Consider the following 22,605-nt stretch of genomic DNA (forward strand, 5'->3'; position numbering starts at 1 on the left):
TATAAATGTACACATATATTTACACATATATATAAATGTACACATATATATTTACACATATATATAAATGTACACATATATTTACACATATATATAAATGTACACATATATATTTACACATATATATAAATGTACACATATATATTTACACATATATAAATTTACACATATATACATATATACATATATGTATATATGTATATATATGCACATACATATAAATACAGTCTTGACAGTACAGTGCTCAACAGTGAACAGTATGTGTTGTGTGTGACAGAGAATGTGCGTGTGTGTGTGTGAGTGAGCGTGTGTGTACAGGTAGGGCTGTGGTCTTGATATGCTGTTTTTCAGTCTTGAAACACAAGTTTGGGGGGGTGGGGGGTGCAGGTGGGAGGATAGTGATGTGGTCTGGGCTATAAGGTCTTTTGTTCCAAATTTGGTGCAGTGCATCAAAATGCCTTTGCCTTCTTGTAGGGCAGCATACACATAACACACACACACACACACACACACACACACACACACACACACACACACAAATGCACACACACACACACACACACACACACACACACACACACACACACATAGACAGACTCTTTAACATTCAACTGTTTGGCCTACATTTTATTCCTACATTCCTTTCTTATTAAAAAATTATAAATTAATTTACCGTAACCCAGACTGTGAGACGAGGCTCATCAAATGTGTCATTCTTGATACAGAAAAGCTGTTTAACCTCTAATATTTGGAGTAAATTCTGATATAATTTCATTGGTTCACGTAAGCATTCAAAGTAATAGTGCGCACACTGTAAAAGGTTTGTTTGTCTGTCAAACTCCTGCTCCCCTTGCAGCCAGATTGCATCAGGAAATAGACTGAGGCACAAACGATCATACTGCACCTCATATGCACCTGCCCGTGGTAACCTGATTTTTTTGGTCACATGGTTTCCATGGTAACAGAGCAATAGTCTTGACAGGCAATGAGGAAGGTTGTATAAGCAGTCTACTACATTACACTACTACACACTACAGCACACACACACACACACACACACACACACACACACACACACACACACACTGTTTATGATGTCATTTCAGGTGAAACTGGAGTTGTGTTATGACGGAAAGGTGACGGGTGACTGATATTCAAGCAGCAGTCGGGACATTCTAGGAGCATCAAATGTCTGATGGAAAACTGGGAATGTTGGCTGACATTTTTAAAAACTGTCACCAGCCTGTGTTTACAACACGCAACTGTGGCCAACAAAAATAATGCCCCTTCAAATAATAATAAAAGTTTGAAAATACAAAGAAAGTAATGAGATAAAAGATTAGTTGTACATTTACACAAGGTACGATATTTCATAGCTGTCTGAACACAGCTTTATGTAATAATAAATATTAAATCATCTAAGAGATGCCTCAGAGATGAAATACAAAAACAAAACAATGGTTTCTGTTAAAATAGTTTTTATATTTTGTATTTTCGACATGGTGGACTAAAGTCAGCAGTTCTGGCTGTTAAAGAAAAAGAAATGCCTGCCCCCTTTTTTTCCTCTTAAATAATTGTGATCCGCATGAATGAATGAGGTAATTCAATTCTGATGATAATCAAATAATAATTAATAAAACAAATATTTTATGTATATATGTAGATATAGAGTACCAAAGTAGTGTGATAAAGCATTTAATTGAAAAGAAAACACCAAAAAGTATGAATGAAGTTATTTGAGATAATATAGAGTGAAATAGTAAACAAAAAAGTCAGTTATGATGTTGACAGGAGTAGATTTTTCATCTATAAGACCAAATCAGGTAACACACTGAGGATGCTCCAGTTAGTCCTCCCCCACTACATCTTGATTTGAAGTCTGAAGTATCTGATTCACACAAACTAACTTCAGTTGAATTAATTTGTTTAGCTCTGTTCAGTTAAGGACTCACTGATGTTTTAATGGCCTTTTCATAAAGACTACTATGAACATTTATTTTTTCATAATAATCATAATGTATGTGGACATAGAAAACAACAACCTATGGCTCAGCTTATAGCCCAATCAACCTCAGCTAATACAGCTCTATGTAGTGACATTTATAACTCTCTCTTATGTCATCAACATAATTTCACTCTCTTCTGCAAGAGAGCAAAACATAATTAAACTAAGAATTATATTGCTTCATAGAAAAAACAGTTAAAACAACTTCTTTCACTAAATGTTTAAGACACAATAGCAGTAGTACATGTACTAAATTGTAACTCTCACAATGTGCATCAGGAAACAAACACTATAAAATAATTATATAAAACTATTAATTTGTACTATTCCATACCCTCTGTCAACTCAGCCTTAACAGACTTTCTACACTGCAAACAGTGTGACCTGCCATAGCAAGCAAAACACATTCATTATAACTCCATTCCATTTAGTTGTCCCAGTAAGCCATCAAGTATGTACAGAACCAGAGCCCTGGAACCTAAAAGTGGCACAGCTAAATGGAATGCAGCCATAATTAATGTAATTAATTATATCTGTGTGTTTCCTGCAATAACATGTCAAAAGTCTGCAGTGAAAATGAGTTATGCTCCAGCTGACTCGTTTCTTTGTTTGCTGTTGGCTGCTCCATTTCCTTGCTGGCGAGGAACAGACTCCACAGTTAAAATAGACTTTTACATTCAGTTTGGCACAACCCATATTGCTGGGAGTGTAAGAAAATCCCCATTCAGTGGCAAACTCACCACAGTACACACCACATCCCATTCTAATTACCTAACATACACCAGCCAACAACACAGAGTAGAACGACAGCTTGTGGTAAAGAAGTAAGCCTGTTGTTAATGTCTGTAACTGTCAGGAAAACTTGTTTATGCTCATTATATTTTAGTAAATAACATACTGTGTAGACTCCATAAATACATACTTCAGACTTTATGTGTATGGTGTGCAGAACATTGGTGCAGAGTACTGTAAGTCAATTAAACAACAAAGTATGAAAGTATAAAATAAATAAAATCTCTGAATTCATAAATGGGGGCCTCATTGTACTGCCAGAAGAAAAGGAGGAACATATATTCCAATGCACAGGGCACTATGGGACTAATAGTGAAAAGAACATTGCCAAAAACATTTATATATTTATGTCTTCAACACACTGCAAAAACTGTTTTCTTGAATTGAACGTTTGAACTTGAACTGTGTGATAAGATCCAGAATTAGTGACATCAAAGGTAATTAAGTACATTTATAGATATGACTAGCAATAGTTATTGATACATCTCTGTTAATAATCTTAAAGATAAATGACTCCATGTCCAACTTATTTTAGTTTAATACCACTAATTTCACTCAACAGTTTTCACAATGGCAATTTACATTAATGTAATCAAATGTGATCAAAAGTACATAGAAATCCCAGGAGTTCAGTCTCTTCTTTTGCCCTTGAAACATTATGAAAACATCTGGTTCCTTGGTCGAAAGGCCTCCCTCTGCCTCTCGTACATGCTGAAGTAGGATCTCAGAAGGTCCTCCATCGTGTCGGCCTGAAAACGGAGGAAATGGATGTCTGTTTCATTTCACAATCACTTCTCCCAAACAGTAGTGGGAGTGGGACTGATTTATAGAATAATGTTTATTAACTTCTTCTGCAAGAAAAACATTTGGACATGTGAGACAGCCGCTCACCTGTGAGGTTTCACAGACGAAGTCGACGCCCCTCACCAGGGTACCGATGGTCATCTGGAAGTAGCCACCCTCGCTGAGGTATTCTGTGATGCGGCTGAACGGGTGCATTATCAGCACCTCCTGAAAGGTTTACACAGTGTGATTAGGCTACATTAAGATGGTTTGAGTGAAATAAAATGCTTTACTACCACACAACATGACATGTTTAAATACATTATTTCTGGATTATTATTGTGCATACCTTTGTCTTTGGGTCTATGAAGCTGACACCTTGCTTGCTGATGGCAATCAAAACTATATTTGGGTAGCTAGATTCACACGTTTGCTGCAAAGTTAAATGAAATCATAATATGACAAAACAGTTTTCTCAAATTGTTGTCTGCCAACTTTGTCTTTTCATCCTGATGACTCACTTTAACTGTAAAGAAGGCACAGCCGAAGGTTGGCCAACTTGAAATGGCTTTCAGGAAGGCGATTTTAGCCTCCTGCACCGTGATGCCACTCTGCTTGTTGTAGGAAGAGATAATGTGCTGCAAGGAGAACACAAAGCAAAGAGTGGGCATCCCTTACACTGGACACAGTCATGTAAAAGCTCTCCCGGTACTTCCCCAAAAAGATAATTTTCCACATTCTTAGATAAATTAACCTCTGTACATTTCTTCCTTTACCTTCTTCCATTCTTCAGGGGACATGCTTTTTATCTGGTCAGCAGGAACCAGCTCCCTCAGCATTTTGGGGATCATGACAAACTGCGACCTGTCTGAATCAACTTCGACTCTGAAGAGCAGCCCGCCCAGATTGATCATGTCTTCTTTGGTGCAGTTGTGGTATCCCTTCAGGTACTTAGGCACCTCCTGTATAGAGGCACAACAGAGGTCATCATGTATCATGACAATTCTGTGTGTTTAAAGAGCGTAAAAGCCAGCAGAATGAAGAAAGGGTTGTTTGAATACCTGTGGGAAATGGAAAGTGAGGTCTGCAACCAGGTCTTTCCCTGGGCTCACATTGAACCAGAGCTTCCTCTTAAAGATCACCAGGTAGAGCATGTTGGTCTGGGTTACTGGGAAGCAAGATTTGAATGATAAATATGGAGAAGCACTGGCATGTAAAACTGAAGGTGTCAGTATGATGCATTACCTTCTTTCACTTTTTTTGCTTTCTTAGGAGGGTCTGAAGTCTGCCTTAAACTGTCAAAGAAATATTCCTGCTCATCCAAGCTCATGATCTAAGAATTAAAAACAGAATAACATCAATAACTGGGAGAGTTTGGGAGAAACCAAACCACAAAATGTCCCCTTACGCTCACATAGAAATTAATATATGTCTTATAACATATTCATCTTGTATGTCACATGACAATGTAATTAATGGCTAAAACCTATGAATTGACAAATTAACTTATAATAATAATAACTTCAGCAGGAATATTACCCAACCGCACCTTGTTGGGTGTTTTCAGGAACAGGCCATATCCGTCAGCTGAGCTCAATTTGAGCTCAGAGGCAATATTGTAGCACAGGTCTTTGATTGTGGTTGTCGATTTCACCTCTAATATCTGCATGACAGCAACAACAATAGGTACAGTACAAGTAAGTACAAGGAGAAATCTAAATGCACTGTGTGATGATATGCAACTTAAAGGAAAAGTTTCACAGTTTGTGTAATACGCTTATTTGCTTTCTTTTTCCTTGTTTGCCTGACAACCTCATGGTAATTTGATAAAGCTTTTTTTTCCCCAGGTCAGCAACAGGGCTAGCTGTTTCTCTCTATGTCTTTATTCAAAGATAAGCAAATCAGCTTCTGCTGTAGCTCATAATTTTACACATATATAGCAACTTATCTCAATGAGCATATTTCCCAAAATGCGTAGCCCCAACTTCCTTCCATTAGTAAATACAAAGTAGTAATGCCAGTTAATATAAATTGCACACAGCACACTAATGAACACCTAATCTAAGTGTTTAGAGGAGAGTGTTGTGTCATACCTCATTCGTGTCATTTGGGAAGTGGACTTTATGGAAGATCTGGGCGCTGTTCTGTTGGATGGCGTCCACTTCTACCTGATGGGGAGGAAACTTCCTGGGCTCCTTACTGAGGGCACAAAGCACTCAGATTCATTTATTATACATACACACAAAGATACACAGTATATTGAAAATGTACCATAGAACAACACCAATTAGTCCTATCCTGTTATATAGTGAAAACAGCATTATGTTCAGTTGGCTCTGTAAAACTGTGATATATATGTCTATCTTATATGTACTGACAATTTCTATTACTTATTATGACTAATACAGTAATGAACTGACAGGAATAAATAGCAGAGGAAAACATTTCTTGAACACATGAGGTCACTTACATTTAAATCTGCACACTCCCTTTACAGTAAATCTCTTTAACCCCTGAACATCCTTTTTATCTTTTATTTCTGTGGAAGCAAATAATTGCTAAAGTGATTTGAATCTTAGCAGCAGCTGAATACAACATTTTAGAATTTGATCACAGTTGAACACTTAAATGACCAGAGTACAGGATTTAGTGGCATCTAACTACAACCAGTAATCAACAACAATACTGCTGTGATCTTGTTACATGTGATCCGTTATTTCTAACTGACCTGCGCATCCCCTGCAGCCTCTGCAGGCAGCCAGCAGCCAGCTGGTCTCTGGGCCGGGACTCTAGGAAGCGCTGAGTGTGTCTCATCAAATTGGGACTCGGCGGGAACAAGCCTGAACACAACCACATTAGCTGCCACCCACGCTCCATGCTCAACCTGAGAGTGATGGAGAGCGATTAAATATGTTGCCTCTTGATTTAGGGAGAATTCTTTAAAACACAGAGGTACAGGCACAATGAGGGAGCACCTGTTGTTGTTGTTGGTCATCTGTCTCATAATCTGGCAGTAGATCTCGTCCTGCAAAGCTTCATGCTGGGTGGCTGGACCAAAGATCTGATCGGTCAGCTCTATGGGACTGCGAACATGTTTGATGGGGTAGTCGCCCATGTACTTTAGGATAGGTAGCAGCCAAGGTTAAGGACTCACAAGACTGTAGTAAAACTAGATGAGGGTCAGTATCACACACAGTCCCCTCACTCATTCTGCACAGTGAGGCTCCTTGCTCTAAAAACATACAGATTACAGACAGTTCAATCTGTGGAATCAACAATATTGTGATAATATTTAAAGCAGTGTTCTCCCTATAGCATTGGTGAACTCCTTACAGAAGGAAAAACAGCAGAATATAGTTTGGAGGGTTTCAACACAGCAAAGTATCTCAACATTTTATGCTACAGCTGTTAAAACTAAAACAGGGATGTGAGTGGGAAAGCAACAGGGAAGCATTAGTGTCAAGGATATCAGTGAAGGCGTTGCAGGCAAGGTTGCTGAGGTCAGAGTTGCGGACCAGGTACTTCATCAGCGGCTGTTTAAGAGGTTCTTTGGAACAAACCCACAGCTTCTCCTTGCCGACCCCTCTTGACGCACCATGTCGACCAACATTAGCTGGAGGTCTGTGATGGGGAGGAAACGCAATGTGAGCACATCTGGGAATTGGTCCTGCTTGCTTCAAGAGTGTTTTCTCTTTGCAGTATTTAAAACAACCGGCATTCATCATCAGACTTACTGTCAGACAAATATTCAATATTTGAAAAGTGCCCAATTATAAAGAGACTAATATGATAATATTACCTGAAGCTCTCAAGTGCAAACTCTTTTAAAGAGACAGGAGCCACAGTTTCATCTCTCTGTGGGGCGTTTGGTGTTAGTGAAACTTTCTTCTGGCCTGGACTGAGCAGGTCCTGATGGGTCAGAAACAGTTCATTAGTTACACCACAAGGGGGGCTCATGTAAGCCATCATGGATCGACAGCTGTAGCCATAGACCTAAAAACTCACCATGAAATATTTCCTTATCTGTAGACTTGAATAAAGTAAATTACTGCTGATGGACACCATGTCTAAAGTTTTGCAGATTTTCACTAGTTTTTGACACATTGTTATATTATGTAAATACTAACAACAAATGGACCAGAATACCTAACCTATTTATAACATCTACTATATGTAATAACTGTTTATATCCTGATTTATAGAACATTCTTCACTTTCAGTCTCAAATGTGCTGTTTGTACAGTGTCAATGATGAATTCTACTGAAATACATTTATTTTACAGCTGTTATATATAACACACAATTTGTCATATTTTTCCCTTTCTCCCTATTTGTCCTAACCCAAGAAAGTATGGCATGTAAAGGTAACACTACCAGAATGTCTTCAGAGGGCTTAGTGAGAGTTGGCAGAAATTGCACTGCATCCTTATAGACCACACCGCTGCTATTGGTCCGCTGGTTGGCTGCTCTGATCCAGTTCTTATCAGGAGAACACTCTTCATCTTCCTCCAGCAGCAGCAGGTCCCCTCGTTTACAAACCAGGATCAAGGGGTCATCTGCAGAAAGAGTGGGAGAGACACAGAGGCATGTGTGTTTTGTGGTGCATTTCTTGTGCGCACAGACTTAATACGTGTTTAAAGTGTGTTTAAGTCTACTATCCTATTCCGAATATGCTGTGGACTCTTACCTGTTTTGCTGGAATCCTGCTGAGCCAGTGCGTACACTGAGCGCTGTCTCAGCCCTTCCAGGTGATTCTTTATAAGTGCTGCCATGTCCGCAGCTTCCCCAGACTTCAGGACAAACTCTCCTCTGACTGTGGCCAAATTCATCGTCTGAGCAATGATATTGCTCTCACTAGACAGGTTATAAACATAAAAAAATCAATTGAAATGTTTTCAGCAGTAGTTAAAACAAAAATGATTATATTAGCAGAACAAAAACAAAAACGTCATCCATACCTTATCATATGCACTTCTTTTATCTCTAAGTAAGGAAGCTCAAGGAGTTTCTTGTCTCTTCCATCCATGAAGAGGATGCCATTCCAGTTTACAGCCACAACAAACCTGCTTTTGGGCAAAGGAGGTCCTGTGGACAGAATGCAAATGTTTCATAAGCCGAGCTGTAAATGGCAATTTGAGTAAATGAGTAATTCACAGGAACATAGCAGAGTGTGTGACACCATGTGCATATTTCACATATTCATTGCATTACATGGTGACATTCATCTGTAATAAGCCGAGCTGTAGTAAAAATAAGCTGTTTAGCATCCAAAGAATTTTTAGGTCATGCAGACACAAAGACATAAACAGACCATCCTGGGTGTTGAGATAAAAATACTGCGTGTAAAATCCTGTATGTAAAACAAACTGTATGTTGACTGACCTGACATCATTGTAACTTCATAAAACTTGGAGAAGTAAAGGGGCCATTTCTGTCGGGAGCTGTCGACCAGTTCTCCTTTTACGCTTTCTTTGTTCTGCTTCCCGTTTAAGTAAGGACTCTGTGATCAGGACATAAGAATCACCCTGAGGTCACTCACCTTTATTATAGCACATGGCATACACAAAACCATTTGTTTAATGTTTGTAAAATACATACAGTAGCTCCTTTAGTTTGACTGAATGCAATATACCTGTAAATATGCTGTGCTGATGAGTTCGATCCACTTTGTCATAGATTTGTTCTCAATAAGTGGGGTGGCGATGAACTCCTCAACCACCTTCCGGACGTTGTCTTTGTTGTGTGTGGAGCCAAACTGGATGTAATAGTGCTTTACTGCCAGGTTGACATATTCATCCTCCTGAGAGATGCAATACATTTTAATTGGATACAGTTTACACAAATTGGTTTATTGTTTTTTGGATTTGGATACCTAACCTATTTATAACATCTACTATATGTAATAACTGTTTATAGCTTTGCTGGCCTTAACAAAGCTGTTCAACCAGAGATTATTATTTGATCACACCAAGGGCGAAGTTCTAATTTGGCCTAAAGCACTGATATTAAAACCTCACCTTCTCATTGGTGTATTCTCCCGACTTGATTCCCTTGACGGCCTGTCTGTAGATCAGATCCGTGCTGATCGGGTCTATTGAGCAGTCATGCCAAGGTGTGAACATTTCCTTGCGGATGGAGAGCTTCCAGGGGGTGTTCTTCTCCTCCTTGCCCTGCCTCCTCATCTCCTGCTCGCACTGAGACACTGCATCGAACACATGCTTTCCACAGCTGCCCAGAGACCACATCTGGTGACGAAAGACCAACAAGGTTCTCTACAATCTTTTGTACTGTGATTTAGCAGTGATTAAACAACATTTAAAAGCTGTGTTCACAGTATATGGGACAACCAAAGGATGCACACATCTGTATGCAAATCGAGGTCTGAATGGTTATGATGAGACAAGAGACAGGAAGTAAAGCTCACTTTTTCAAAGAGAGTGATGTACAGGGAGAATCCATATGTGTCTCGAAGATTGATCTTGTTAGCTAAAGCTTGGCAGACTTCAGCAGAAGTGGAGGCTGAGTCCAGGTGTAGACTGACAGTTCGGTCGTCAATTAGAGTCACAGACACATCTATGGGCTCCTTGGTCTTGGCAGCCTGTCAGTAGGGAGAAGGAAGAAGAGACTGGATTTAAATCAAGAAAACAATCCAATTATTTGGAATTATGTAGCCAATTGATGTGAGGTGTGCTGCTCGAGAAAGTCTTATGTAATACTGTCAAGTTGCTAAATTAAATAAATAAAGAACAAAAATGTGACTCTACCTGTAGCTCTATCCAACAGGGCAACTCTTTCCTTTCTCCATTGGCTAAGATGCGACGCAGGCGCTCACTACAATATTCTCCGTAACCACTCGGCCCTTTGCGGACAAAACTCTCCAGATACTGGAGGACAGGGGAGAACAGAACAGGGTTAATTAAATATATTGCAGAATTAGAGGAAATGGACATAAGCACAATTTTCTCCTGTAAGAATGATAACAATTTCAAATATATGGAATATTATTAGAGTGAACTGCTTTGTGGGTTTCTTGGAATCAACGCTGTTTCTGAACACTATCTCAGTAAAAACAGCACAAGAACTGATTTGATTCATTGAAAATGCTGACATAGCAAAAGTATATTCCTGATAGTGATAGTGACTTAATCTTCTAAGTTGAAACTTGATTCAATTATTTGGTAACTTGAACTGTTTGAAAATCCAGAAACCAACTGAATAGAGAACATTTCTGTAAAATATCTGTTTTGTATTTGAATATCATTAGTTATAGATTATAACATTATGACATTATATGTCATGAAGGATACAGAGTCTCTCTGTGTTGACATAATTCCATCGATTTTATTAATTCATATAAACAGTAGAAAAGACACCCAAAATTATAACAAAGTAAACTACTTGACTACACCCAGAACATTTGACTGCACTGAACGTACATACATTTCAGGTTGCAGGAGATGATAAGGATATACAATGAGTAAAGGTGTCTACTATTGCCATATTTAACGTTAGCTTTTTCAGTTTTTATCGGAGGATGTTTGCAATTGGACTCTTTATCTACATTTTACTGTGTTTATCCAGAGTTTTTTTTATCTTATCTTATTTTACTACTTTGATCATATCAGCACAGCAGGTGGCCATGAACTACAAGGAGAAGTAACGTGTTTATCATCCTTATTATTGAAGGAGGAGGGATACCCTCTAAAAACTCTAAAATAGCCTTTAATATTACATCAAACAGGCTGCTGTTGATTTCAAGCTGCTGCATTACTGAATGACTTGCTGCAGACTGACCTTCATGAAGAGATCTGTCGGGGGGAAAATCCCAAGACAGATGGAAAGAAGGTTCCAGCCTTGCATACGGCTTTTCCTGTTCTTATTGTTCACCAGCTGCTTACAGATCTGGCAGTAAATCTCATCCCTGCATAGGTAGAGAAACATGAGAGAAAGGCAAAAACAGTGACAACCAATGTTAAAATGAATTAAAATGTTAATTAAGGACAAAAGAAACACACCAGAATAATATAATTCTGACATTATAAGGCTGTGCAATGTGTCTGCATTATAACAGACATGTTTGTTTTCCCCCCCATCATGTGAACATTTTTGACCTTATGTCTCGTCTTGATAGAGCGTATCCAATGATAATGTTGAGTTTTTCCTGGGCTGAAAGTGGCCGATCAAGTGAAGGACCCTCTCCGATCAGAATGTCCTCGTCCTCTGTGAAGTTCTCAGGCTGGTAAAGATGTCAACAAAAAGAACAATTAGCATACGACACGCTTAATGACTCGAGACAGAAATAATGATGGAATTATTGAATATTGTAGCAACATTAGTGCTGACCTCCTCAAGAATAGCAGAAGCTCTTCTGTTTCCACCTCCAAGCTTTTTCTTGTTCTTCCTCAGTATTTTCTATTCAGAAAAGACATGAAAATTGGAGGTAAGATTTCTGTTTGACATTCCCGCTGATCTTCTGTATTATTCAGTGGCAGAAAGAAGCTGTTTTTAATACAGTTGGGTCAATATATTGGGTTTGCCACTAAAGCACTGGTTGTCCAATTGAATGCAAATTCTAATTATTATAATGCAGTCGTAATGGTTCCTACTTAAGTATGCATAAACATGTTTCATTATTATTGTGTGTGTGTGTGTGTGTGTGTGTGTGTGTGTGTGTGTGTGTGTGTGTGTGTGTGTGTGTGTGTGTCTCATGGTTAAGATATTTTTCCCGAGACTTTTCCATTGCATACTTTTAAAATTAACACAGTGAAATGTTAAGACAATACACTTCCACAGATTTTATTATGGATTATATTTTGGAATTGGTATCTTCAAAACCCATTTACATACTGTATAAACTCTCATTATTTATTATAGAATCTACTTCTAACCACCATGAGTCATACCTGGCAGCACAATGTACTGTTATTATCTTACTTTTGACATGTAATAGTGTGACTATGTTACCTGGTCCAGTCCCACTAGATTGCTCAGCCTCCTGTTTTGCCTATGAGTCAGACGTGAGATGGTGCTGGACACATGAGACACTGTGTCTGGAGATTTTGGTTCTGGTAGGTCCCCCATGAAACGCATTATAATCCAGCATACAGTCTGACATGCCTGGAGAAAAATGAGAGGAGAAACTGGGAGTGAGCTTTGGAAAAAGATGAAAATCCCTTGAAGCTGCCCCTCTTTCCTCTCTGTCCTCTCACCAGCACATCGCCCTCATCATCATGGTGCAGAAGAGGCTGCCTGAGTCTCTGGTTGATGTGCATGTGGCTAGCTTTGCCCTGGAAGTGCAGGATGCTGAACTTGCGGAACGAAAACTCATCGCTGTCGTCATCAAACTCATCATCATCCTCCTCCAGCGATGGGGTAGGAGTTGTTGAGGGTGAGGTAGAAATTTTGATTTCTGGCACTAAGGTCTTAACAGAGGTTTCTTTCACCGGTTCTGGCACGATCCTCCTCTTCTTAACAGTCAAAGGAGAATTAATATCATACAGTCAGTAAATGAATTATATATGATCAAATATACAATATTTGTTAACGTCACATAAGTGGATTACACAACAAACATATCAACAAACCTCAAATTCATCTGATTCTGGTGCTTTCTTTTTGACCACTTCCACAGGAGGTGTGGGCTGGAGATCATACGAGATCATACTCTCCTCTGAATCATGTTCAACGATCGGCTCAGGCTCCTCTACAGCTTGAGGAGACTTGGCAATAACTTCTTTCAGTCGCTCCGGAAGATCTATGGCAATTTGCTCTTGGTTCTCTTTTGCTAGGCGTAAAACGTAGGCCTTTGAGGGGGTTGGGTGGAGAGAGGGTAGAGAAAGAGGAGGTGAAAAGGTGTCTGTATTCAGAATGCAACACACATATTTCTTGACATTCCTTGTTCGTCATTTCCAGTTTCAAGACTGACATTATTCTTCTTCTTTTGTGCTGTTCTTCTGACCAGCCTTCCTCTAGTGTAAGCCTGCAGCAGTATAAATAATTGATTTTTAAATTTTATTTTATGTCTAAAAAACGTCTTGACATTTGTTATGTTATTTCCAGTTTCAAGACTTACGTCATTCCCATCAACAACACTTGTAGAATGCATGTTAAAAAATCCCATATGTTAATCAAAAAATTTATTTTTAAATGGTATTTTATTTCCAAAAAATTATTTCTTGACATTCGTTGTATTTCCAGTTTAAAGACTTACATCATTCCTCATCTTCTGTGCTGTTTTTCTGGCCAGCATTCCTCTGGTGTAAGCCTGCAGCAGTATGACAGCCTCTCTCTTCTGTTTGCAGCCCTTCCTCGCCCGGTAGCCCCGTAGCTACGGTTTATCACAAATGATCAATCATATTATTAAATGATATGAATATGCTTATTAATACTTACAATATGTAAGTTTGTGTTTTTGTGTTGCAAATGTTCTATCAAAGTGTCGTTTTTGCTTCTATGTAATAATAGTAAAAATAGGTGTGAAATTTAAAATAGATTCAGCATATAAAATAATCAAATAATTTCCATTTCTAAAAAACATTTTACTAAATAGCATTAAATTTAAAAATAATTTGAACACTTGTAGAATGCATGTTAAAAAAATCTTATTTAAATAATTTATTTTTAAATGTTATTTTATTTCTAAAAGAAATAATATATTAAACATCTCTAATGCATTTCCAGTGTCCTGTAATATACAGAATTTAACATATATATTTCAATGATACACTTTAAATATACTAATATATCAGAAGTATCACAAACACTTATATACACATGGAAATTCTTATATATTTTTGAAATGATGTTGAAATGTACATTGTACATTACACATGTAATTTAATATAAAATGTATATATAGATATAGTAAACTTATGTTACCATAGCTACATTTACTTTCAACTTTGGTACATCAAACAAAGAGTAAATCTACACTAGTAAGCTAATTTATCTGTATGTACAGTACATGCCTGGGTTTGTATTGTCAGTGCTGCTGCCCGCTGTCTTTGGTACTGTAACCGAAGCTTCCGACTACGAATCTTTGATGCCAGCCGTTCAAAACCAAGCTTGATCTGGGTGGAGCAAGGGCAGAAACAAAGGATAAGGTCACTGGACTTTCCAAGCAAACATCAAGGATCTCTCTTAAAGGTTATTCATAAGAGTCAGACCTTTCTTCGCACTTTCGCCTCTCTGTAAGCTCTCCAGCGTTTCTGCAACACCACCGCTGCCCTCCGCTTCTTCAGAAAAGACTTTCTACAAAAAGTGGGAAAGGAAAGAGAAACAACTCCTCACTCAACCTTTGTCACACACTGTCTCTTCACAGTATGTATTTTTTGATAACACCCTACTTGTTTGTAGCTACAGTATAATAATACTCATACCTGTTGTTTCATGTTAACAAAGATAATGTATTGTACTCATGACCTCATTGAAATCTGACCTGTCTTTATGTCCCATCATGACCCTCTGGATCACCAGAGCTATCCTGCTGAGCTCTTGTTCCCTCAGCCGTTCCAGGACTGCATCGTGGGCGTCCTGAAACAAAGTGAAAGAAGACAAATTTATGATTTGTCCAGAAAATCCGTGCAACCAAATGCAATCATGTTCCAAGATTAAGTCATCTAAATCACAGTCAATGGCAGCATACAGTAATAACTGAACAACAGTAGGTGCTGGTCTGGATCATATTAATACTGATACTACTTTAACAGTGCCAGTTAATACTGTTTAATGTTAATATACAGTGATGCTCTGCCATGTCAAAATAACAGAGAAAAGCTGTAGTGAAACATGGTTTGAATTATAAGTTTTCTTCACCCTCAGGAAGATCTTGGTGTTGCCTATTTTCCACTCATCCTCTCCTTTAATCACTGTCTTGCAGATGGCTTCACAACAGGCAGCAGCTGTCTCCTGGAGAGACAATAAAGAATTTATTTGATGCTGAAGAGATGCTAATGACAGTACAAATCCCTCCAGGGGAAAGATAATACAGAAGGAAGCCATCTTTGTGGCTATAATAATGACATGCACAGTATTATCTTGAGTGACATTTAGCAATAACATTTTAGATTTGACAAATATGACACTGAATCTATGAAATAAACTGTCCACATTGTAAAGTATGATCATCAGCAGGACAATATCATGACTAACAGATTTGGGGTCACAGATGGTCGTCTTCAGGAGCACCCTGTAGCGCTTCAGGAAATCTCCAAAGGTGTGGCGAATTGGGTATCCCAGCTTCCGGATGCGTATGGTGTCCATCATGCCGGAGTATCTTAGCTGACGCATACACAGCTCTCTGTCAAACAACTGGAGGAGAGCAGGTTAAAGTGGTGGCGTTCTATGTGGACATTATTGTCTCCCCTCATATCAAGAGCAAAATTAATTCTTCAAGTCAGCTGTTTTATTAGCATTATTGTTATATTATTTTCAGGCACGAGAAAATAATATATGTATACATTTGAGAGGCATGCTAACAAACTAACATGCAAGTGAAGCATGTTAGCATGCCAATATTTGATAATTAGCACTAAACACAAAGTACAGCTGTGACAGATGGAAATGTGACATTTCAATCAAAACCACAAATAAAATAAAAAAGTGGTGCTAGAGGAAAACTTCTTTAAGATTCATTGTCAGGGGACCATGAATGTCTGTAGAAAATATTGGGCCAATCTGTCAAGCAGATGTTGAGATATTTCACAGGATAAGTGAAAACCTTGACCTGCTAGTGGCATAGAAAGAAAACTCAGAGAAGTAGTAGGATAGTAGTAGACACCATGAATCTCTGTGCAAAGTTTCATGGCAATCCATTGTTGTGATATTTCATTCAGGACCAAAGTGGTGGACTGACAGACCAGACCAGATTTCCATTCCCAGAGCCACACCGCTAGTGTGGCTAAATCTAGATGGAAAATAATTTGCACTAAATTTAAAGTCGAGTAAGCTTCCCAGTTGCCACCCAACACTGTGTTTTAGTAGATTATATTTTCCCGGAAATTAGCTCAATTTCTTTATGGCACAAAACAGGAAAAGGTTGTTGTTTATCCAGTACAAGGGCAGGTTGCAAAGGGGCTGAAAATTTATTTTATCCTCTTTAATTAAACCAAAGGCCAGAGAAACAAATGCAGATGGGGGAGGTAGGTTCATAGCAACATCTTTACACTTCATCTTCAACATCAAACACTTGCACACACTTTATGCTACACATAGCAACCGTTGTGTGTTACTGTGGCCATCTATACTGCGGTAGTTGCTCTTGTGTCATTCACCTTAGACTGCTTGTCATTGTTGGGTTTGAAGCAGCGGATGAAAAAAGGATGGCAGGCGGACAGAGCCTTCATGAGGGAGTCCAGGGACTGACGGAACTGACCGCTTAGCGTCACCACTTGTTTGCGGTTGTCAGTCTGGGCCTGTACGGATGATAGAGAGGAGTCTAAAGTCAGCAATACAGTGGAAGAGATTTCACTTAAGAAGAGAAAAGATATATGTAGCAATATGAAACTAAATCACATGCTGATGAGGTTATTCTGTCATACCCGTAGGGAGCTCTTAGGTGTTATGACGACCTTCTTGTTGTTACTGATCTTCACTCCATTGGTTGAAAGCTCAGTCTCAAATATCCCACGAAGCAGCTTATTGGTGGACACATCAACCATCTTGATTATGTCAGAACTGACGGCATCTCTGTTCTTTTCCAGGAACCCTTAACGGGAAAAAAAAGCATCAGTACTGCGCACCTCACAGCTGGCAGTTAGTCTTTAGTTGGACTTTGCTTTTGTACCTTTGGAGTCGTAGTGAACCACTCCTGCATAGTGGCAAATCCCAAAGTCTGTGTCATGTTCACTTCTGGAGGCGATGTAGATCTTATTCCCTTTGTGTTGCTTGTTCATCTTATATAGCATAGTGACATCTGAGCCCTGTGACACAGCAAACAGTACTTTGGATTAAAAACAAGCACAGATAATTTACTGAACTGGCACAATTTGCAGTAAAAAGCAACATTTCTACAATTGTGTTTGTGAATGGATGAATAAGCAACACAGCATAGCGGCAGCACCTTTGGAAAATGGCTTTCTTCATCAATCAGAGCCAGCAGGTTACAGTGTGTCCCAGCCAGGAGATCCAGGATGTTCTGATTGTCACTAAAATTGATGTTATTCCACACAATGCCCTCCTTCATGTACTCCTTCTGCTCCAGCTTGAAGATGTGGCCCACGAAGAACTGCTGAAGCTTCTCGTTGGCAAAATTAATGCACAACTGCTCAAAGCTGTGAATCGACAGGGTGATGTTTGTTCAGTTTTATACGACTGTAGAGGTCTGATACGCTTACTGTGAAGGATGAAGAAAATGTCCTGACCTGTTCGTCCTGAAGTTCTCAAAGCCAAAGATATCAAGCAGGCCGATGGACAGGAAGGAGGATTTGGTGCTTTTGGTCATCCTTTTATAGATGACGCTGTTGATTTTCCCAACGATCCAGATGAACAGCTTATTGTAGATTGCCTGAAAGAAAAGACACAAATTACTATCTTCTCAGCATATCAATAATTGGTCCAAATAAACTGAGGAATATTAGGGACTGAAGTGTATTTATGACTGGATGGTTGTTTGTTAAAATTTCCAGATTCCCTATCTCTTAACATGCTGTATCTGCATCCTCCACTTTTAAATGTGTTAATGTATTGATAACTGTCTTAGTTATTCTGATCACCTGCTGTTGGTGAATTACGACACTATGGAAGTCAGTACTTTACAACATTTATGAGCTAATGTTTCTTTCATCCTCATCAGGCTCCAATAAGGAAGTGCGTGACTCTCTGATTTACCGTCACTGGGTGAGTTTCATTACCTTGACAAAGGCGTCTCTGCAGTCAGAGGCCTGCTCACAGCTGAGGGGTTTGGTCACCCTCTCTCTGTTGGTCATGAAGGAACGGTGTGTCAAACTTGACGCCAGGGTAGACTTGTGGACCTTCAGAAAACAGACAGAAACTTCATAATTTAATGCTCAACAATGATGATCCGTTAATCAGGTTTTGTGTAGACAAGAAAGTGCTCACCTCCAGTAGAGACGCTGCGATGCTGAAGTGTTGTGACTTGCTGACATCACTGGTTTCCAAGTTATTTTTTGTGTTGCCTGGTGGGAACACAACAATAGCTCATTATTGCATTATCATTATCATAATATGCATTATTGCAAAGGCAGTCAGGATCATATCTAGTGGTGGAATATAACTCCATAATACATTTACTGAAGTATTTAAAGTCCCCCTACACTCAAAAGCAGTTCCTACAGTCTGCTGAAAGTGGAACTGATTTTAGGGAGAGGATCTTTAGACATAATTTTGAGGTACTGTACTTGAGTGCGTCCATTTAATGCTACTTATAACTTATATATATAACTAACTCCACTACATATCAGAGTGAGGTATTGCACTTAAAACTAAACACAACAATCTAAAATGTTCAGATAGTCTCTGCGTGCTCTCACCCTCAAAGCAGACATTTCCCAGGTGTAATATGGCTGCCAGCAGCTTGAGGATATCCTGACACTGGCTTTCTGAGAAGGTCAGGATTTTCATCGCAGAGCAAATACGCTTGTAGTCTTTGGCATCATCCCTGCCTCCACACACGATACAGCCGCCCTACATCACACCAGGGGGAAGGTTTAGATCACTCACCGTAGGTAGACAATATGTCATTTATTTTGGTTAAGGTGACAAAATGAGCAGCAGGTTGTAATACCTTGGTGAGGAATTTGTATTCCTTAGCATGTCCAAGGCTCAAAAGCTTCTTCTCCTCAGCTGTGACTCCTGCCAGCATGCAGTAAAACATGTGGTAGTTTCTCTCCTCCAGGGCCTGAGGTTGTGGATTAAAAAGTAAATAATTGTTGCAAAAAAGTAAAGTAAAGGTGTTTGAAAGGTCAAATTGTTCTGTCAAGTCACCATTTAAACACTGGTCTCCTGTCTCCACATGCCCTGAGCACATGTTGCCCATGATAACAGCATGTTTATTTAAGCAGCCCTGTTTTTATAGGTTTACATACAGAGCAGCCCACTGGAGAGATAAGTGGGTTTGTTTGGTTAAAGCCACCTCACCTGATGGCAGACACGAGACTTCTCCAGAAGATACTGTTCCACGCGAGCACCTTCAATCACTCCGTCCTCATTGAAGAAGATCTCCAAATATTTCCCAAAGCGACTTGAGTTGTCATTGCGGATTGTTTTAGCATTTCCAAACGCTGTACGGGACAAAACATTGTTGTTTGAACAGTTGGCACTGATTGGTTTTTTGTCTTTCAGCCACTTTGTGTGTATATGTGTGTGTGTGTGTGTGTGTGTGTGTGTGTGTGTGTGTGTGTGTGTGTGTGTGTTCTCAAAAGGCAGCTGTTGTTTGTCTCTTGAGTATGTCTTGGCATTAGTGAAGTACAGTTGTACCTTCTAGTATTGGGTTGGACTCCAGGATCTGCTGTTCAATACGCTTTTCAGACAGCTCACCACTGACTGCTGCCAAGTACTGAAGGATCAGCTTGGTGCTTTCGGTCTTCCCTGCTCCAGATTCCCCACTGAGAAAAAAGACAGAAGGAATGAAACACCTGACACATTTATTCTATTTAAGACTGCGTATGAGCAACAGTTAACAGGAGTGATTTATTCTGACCTGATGATGCAGCACTGGTTCCTGAGATGGCGGGTCATGTTACTGTAGCAGGCTTCAGCGATGGCAAAGATGTGCGGAGGGAGTTCCCCCAGCTTTCTACCGTGGTACAACTTCACCTGAATGACAACAGGATACACACATTTAACACATCACTGTGATCTTTCACAAAGAGGTTAAATGATACATTGTAAATGATCTGCAACTGTAGTACTTCCGTAATGAATGTTACCTGGTCAGCTGAATATAAGGGAAAATCCTGGTATGGGTTTACTGCCACCAGCACAGAGCCTGTGTAGGTCTACAGAAAAAAGGGCTGTGTAAGAACTATCAGCTTAAAATAAAGTGACATAATTAAGGCATTTAGTCTGTTGTGGAGTTCAGATCATCCAAATGGCACACAAAAAAAAAAACAAATTTCCTCCCTTTCCCCTGGTGGGGGTAAGAGAATACTGGCTTCTGAGATTTTTGCTGCCACCCCAATACAATTTTCAAAGTATTGAAAAATGTCAAGTTTGACAGATTCATCAACAACATGTAACACCAGAAAATGTCACATATTTGAATGAGTAGCACACTCTACAGTACCCAATTTAGTTTATAATAATAATCAAAAAATATCGAATTGATGTTCAGGTTTTTTTTGGGTGTTCAAAGTAAATGTGTTCCACAGTGCATTATCCTTCTGAGGAAGCCCTCCATTGTTTCTAGAAATGTCATTTTTTGGTATTTTGACCACAAATAAAATTCCATTGACCTGTATTGAACCAAATCTATAAGGCCAATAACTCAAAGCTGGGAAAACAATGAACCAGCCCATTAAAACCAAGTGTAACAAATGGAATGAGATAATTTAGCTTGCTTTCAATGAAAATAATTAACCTTATTTAAAGATTGTCCTTTAATTTGGTGACATTATATCTAAATTTTCCAGTAATCAAACTTAGGTCAAGTCAGTCACTGTTATCAAGAATCACCCAGGCTGAAACTGCAATTGCAAAAGTGGGGTGAATTAATGAATTAGGTTGCTCACTTTTAAAGGCAGACTACAGTTAGCGTGTTCCACATGTGCCTTACATAAATGATGCCTTGTTTGTGTCGAAGCAGCAGGTTCCTGAGGAGGCCGGCCTCGGTCATGTCTCCCAGTTTTATCATGTCTTCCACACCCTCCACTGATGTAGGGTGCATGATCTTGAGAGAAGCTTCCTGCTCCTGGGACAGACTCTGCTCCTGAGCGAGATCAAAGCGAGAAATGAAACCAAACTTTCGCAGCCTGAAAATGTTTTATGAAGCTTGATGTGAATGACATACGTTGACATCTTCATTTTTTACCTTTCCCTCATCGTTCACCAGTAACCGCTGGCCAGATGGTGTTACTTTGACCCTCGCTCCAATGGGGACCCCGATGTCCGAGTCCACCCAAACCCACTCCCCCTGAAAATACAGACAACAGTAAATGTGTTAATAAATCCACAAAAATAGTTTTGTGTTTTCAATGTTCCTCAGAATACATGATGGAATGATGGAATTTCAGTTTACAGTATTTCCTTGAATGAATGACTGCCGGGAATGGTGACATCCAGGAACAACTGAATGATATAAGGCCTTCTGGGAAGCAACACTCTTATCAATAAAAGTTTCTGTCAGCCTTACCTTTCTCAGCATCACAAATTTTCAGCTTTTCTCCACTCCCTAAACAAAGAAATGGCGAAGGAAAAAGTGATTAACTCCATCAAAACGCTTCAAGCTCATCAGCACCGTTGTGCTCAATACTACTGGTTAAGGTTAACAGAATAACAAGGGACTTAACGTAACACACACAAAACAGTCAAGTGGTCTACCTAGCAATCCTTTTTATCTGTGATCTTCATTAATTTCCACTCTTTAAGCCGGCTGTTGGGCTGCTGTTTGCCTTGACGCCCTCCTCAATCTGTCTCACTGTGAGCAAGGAGGAAACAACTCCTCTTCAATTTTATGGCACTTGGACTTTGAACCGAGTGACTGTGAGGAAAAAAAACCCCCACAGCTTACGAAGAGGTGCGTGTCTCTCTTGTCATCGAGGGGGAGTCTTCCTGTCCTCATTGATCCGACGGGGAAATCTTCTGAGAAAGTCTTATATGAGCAATCACTTACAGTCATGATCTTTAAATACAATTCTGAGACTATTTTAGAGGAACAGCAGCACAATAAGATATTGATATTAAACAACTCTTTATATAAGTGACCTTATTATAGATTGATCACGGCCATGGAGTGTTGTAATGAATTTATGTGCAGACCTTGAACCCTGGTTGTGTAAATCTGACACTGCTGGGCATCTCACGAACTGTTACTGCAATAAAGATGTAAATATGAGATTAAATTAACTACC

The 22,605-nt window shown here is 39.3% G+C and overlaps 1 protein-coding gene across 3 annotated transcripts; it reads right to left on the reverse strand.

Moving 5' to 3' along the window:
• Positions 1 to 3,317: 3,317 nt before the first annotated feature.
• On the reverse strand, positions 3,318 to 22,185 carry LOC127373606 (unconventional myosin-VIIa-like). Of its 3 annotated transcripts, XM_051418447.1 has the most exons (50): positions 22,076 to 22,184; positions 21,888 to 21,926; positions 21,567 to 21,668; positions 21,312 to 21,464; positions 20,467 to 20,535; positions 20,238 to 20,353; positions 20,015 to 20,142; positions 19,676 to 19,818; positions 19,323 to 19,436; positions 19,069 to 19,222; positions 18,638 to 18,714; positions 18,430 to 18,549; positions 17,941 to 18,083; positions 17,640 to 17,850; positions 17,364 to 17,499; positions 17,119 to 17,285; positions 16,852 to 16,992; positions 15,731 to 15,889; positions 15,395 to 15,487; positions 15,018 to 15,112; positions 14,746 to 14,830; positions 14,548 to 14,649; positions 13,791 to 13,907; positions 13,165 to 13,383; positions 12,790 to 13,047; positions 12,545 to 12,697; positions 11,924 to 11,992; positions 11,692 to 11,816; positions 11,375 to 11,501; positions 10,345 to 10,464; positions 10,005 to 10,178; positions 9,598 to 9,825; positions 9,213 to 9,380; positions 8,963 to 9,080; positions 8,539 to 8,665; positions 8,268 to 8,434; positions 7,955 to 8,136; positions 7,380 to 7,489; positions 7,050 to 7,201; positions 6,556 to 6,709; positions 6,309 to 6,464; positions 5,674 to 5,779; positions 5,130 to 5,243; positions 4,826 to 4,913; positions 4,642 to 4,748; positions 4,357 to 4,542; positions 4,102 to 4,218; positions 3,930 to 4,013; positions 3,689 to 3,808; positions 3,318 to 3,546 (listed from the first exon to the last, which is right to left on the reverse strand). In XM_051418447.1, exons 2-50 carry the CDS (start codon positions 21,897 to 21,899, stop codon positions 3,454 to 3,456), a joined length of 6,459 nt encoding a protein of 2,152 aa, XP_051274407.1. In that variant the 5' UTR covers positions 21,900 to 21,926; positions 22,076 to 22,184; the 3' UTR covers positions 3,318 to 3,453. The 3 variants fall into 3 exon arrangements, with proteins under 3 accessions (XP_051274407.1, XP_051274321.1, XP_051274237.1); XM_051418361.1 differs by lacking the exons at positions 3,318 to 3,546; positions 3,689 to 3,808; positions 3,930 to 4,013; ... (5 more) ...; positions 5,674 to 5,779; positions 6,309 to 6,464 and having other exon boundaries at positions 6,709 to 7,201; positions 12,790 to 13,044; positions 22,076 to 22,185; XM_051418277.1 differs by lacking the exons at positions 3,318 to 3,546; positions 3,689 to 3,808; positions 3,930 to 4,013; ... (5 more) ...; positions 5,674 to 5,779; positions 6,309 to 6,464 and having other exon boundaries at positions 6,709 to 7,201; positions 22,084 to 22,174.
• Positions 22,186 to 22,605: the final 420 nt, after the last annotated feature.

Source organism: Dicentrarchus labrax, unplaced genomic scaffold (genome assembly GCF_905237075.1).
Source record: "Dicentrarchus labrax unplaced genomic scaffold, dlabrax2021, whole genome shotgun sequence".
Lineage (NCBI taxonomy): Eukaryota > Metazoa > Chordata > Actinopteri > Moronidae > Dicentrarchus > Dicentrarchus labrax.

Excerpts from the sequence above, each read along its gene's own strand:
- LOC127373606 (XM_051418447.1), bottom strand. Across the intron at positions 20,536-21,311 it reads ACAAACAAGGCATCATTTAT|ACCTACACAGGCTCTGTGCT; the intron begins GTAAGGCACATG and ends TTTTTTCTGTAG. Across the intron at positions 20,354-20,466 it reads CCTTATATTCAGCTGACCAG|GTGAAGTTGTACCACGGTAG; the intron begins GTAACATTCATT and ends GTTGTCATTCAG.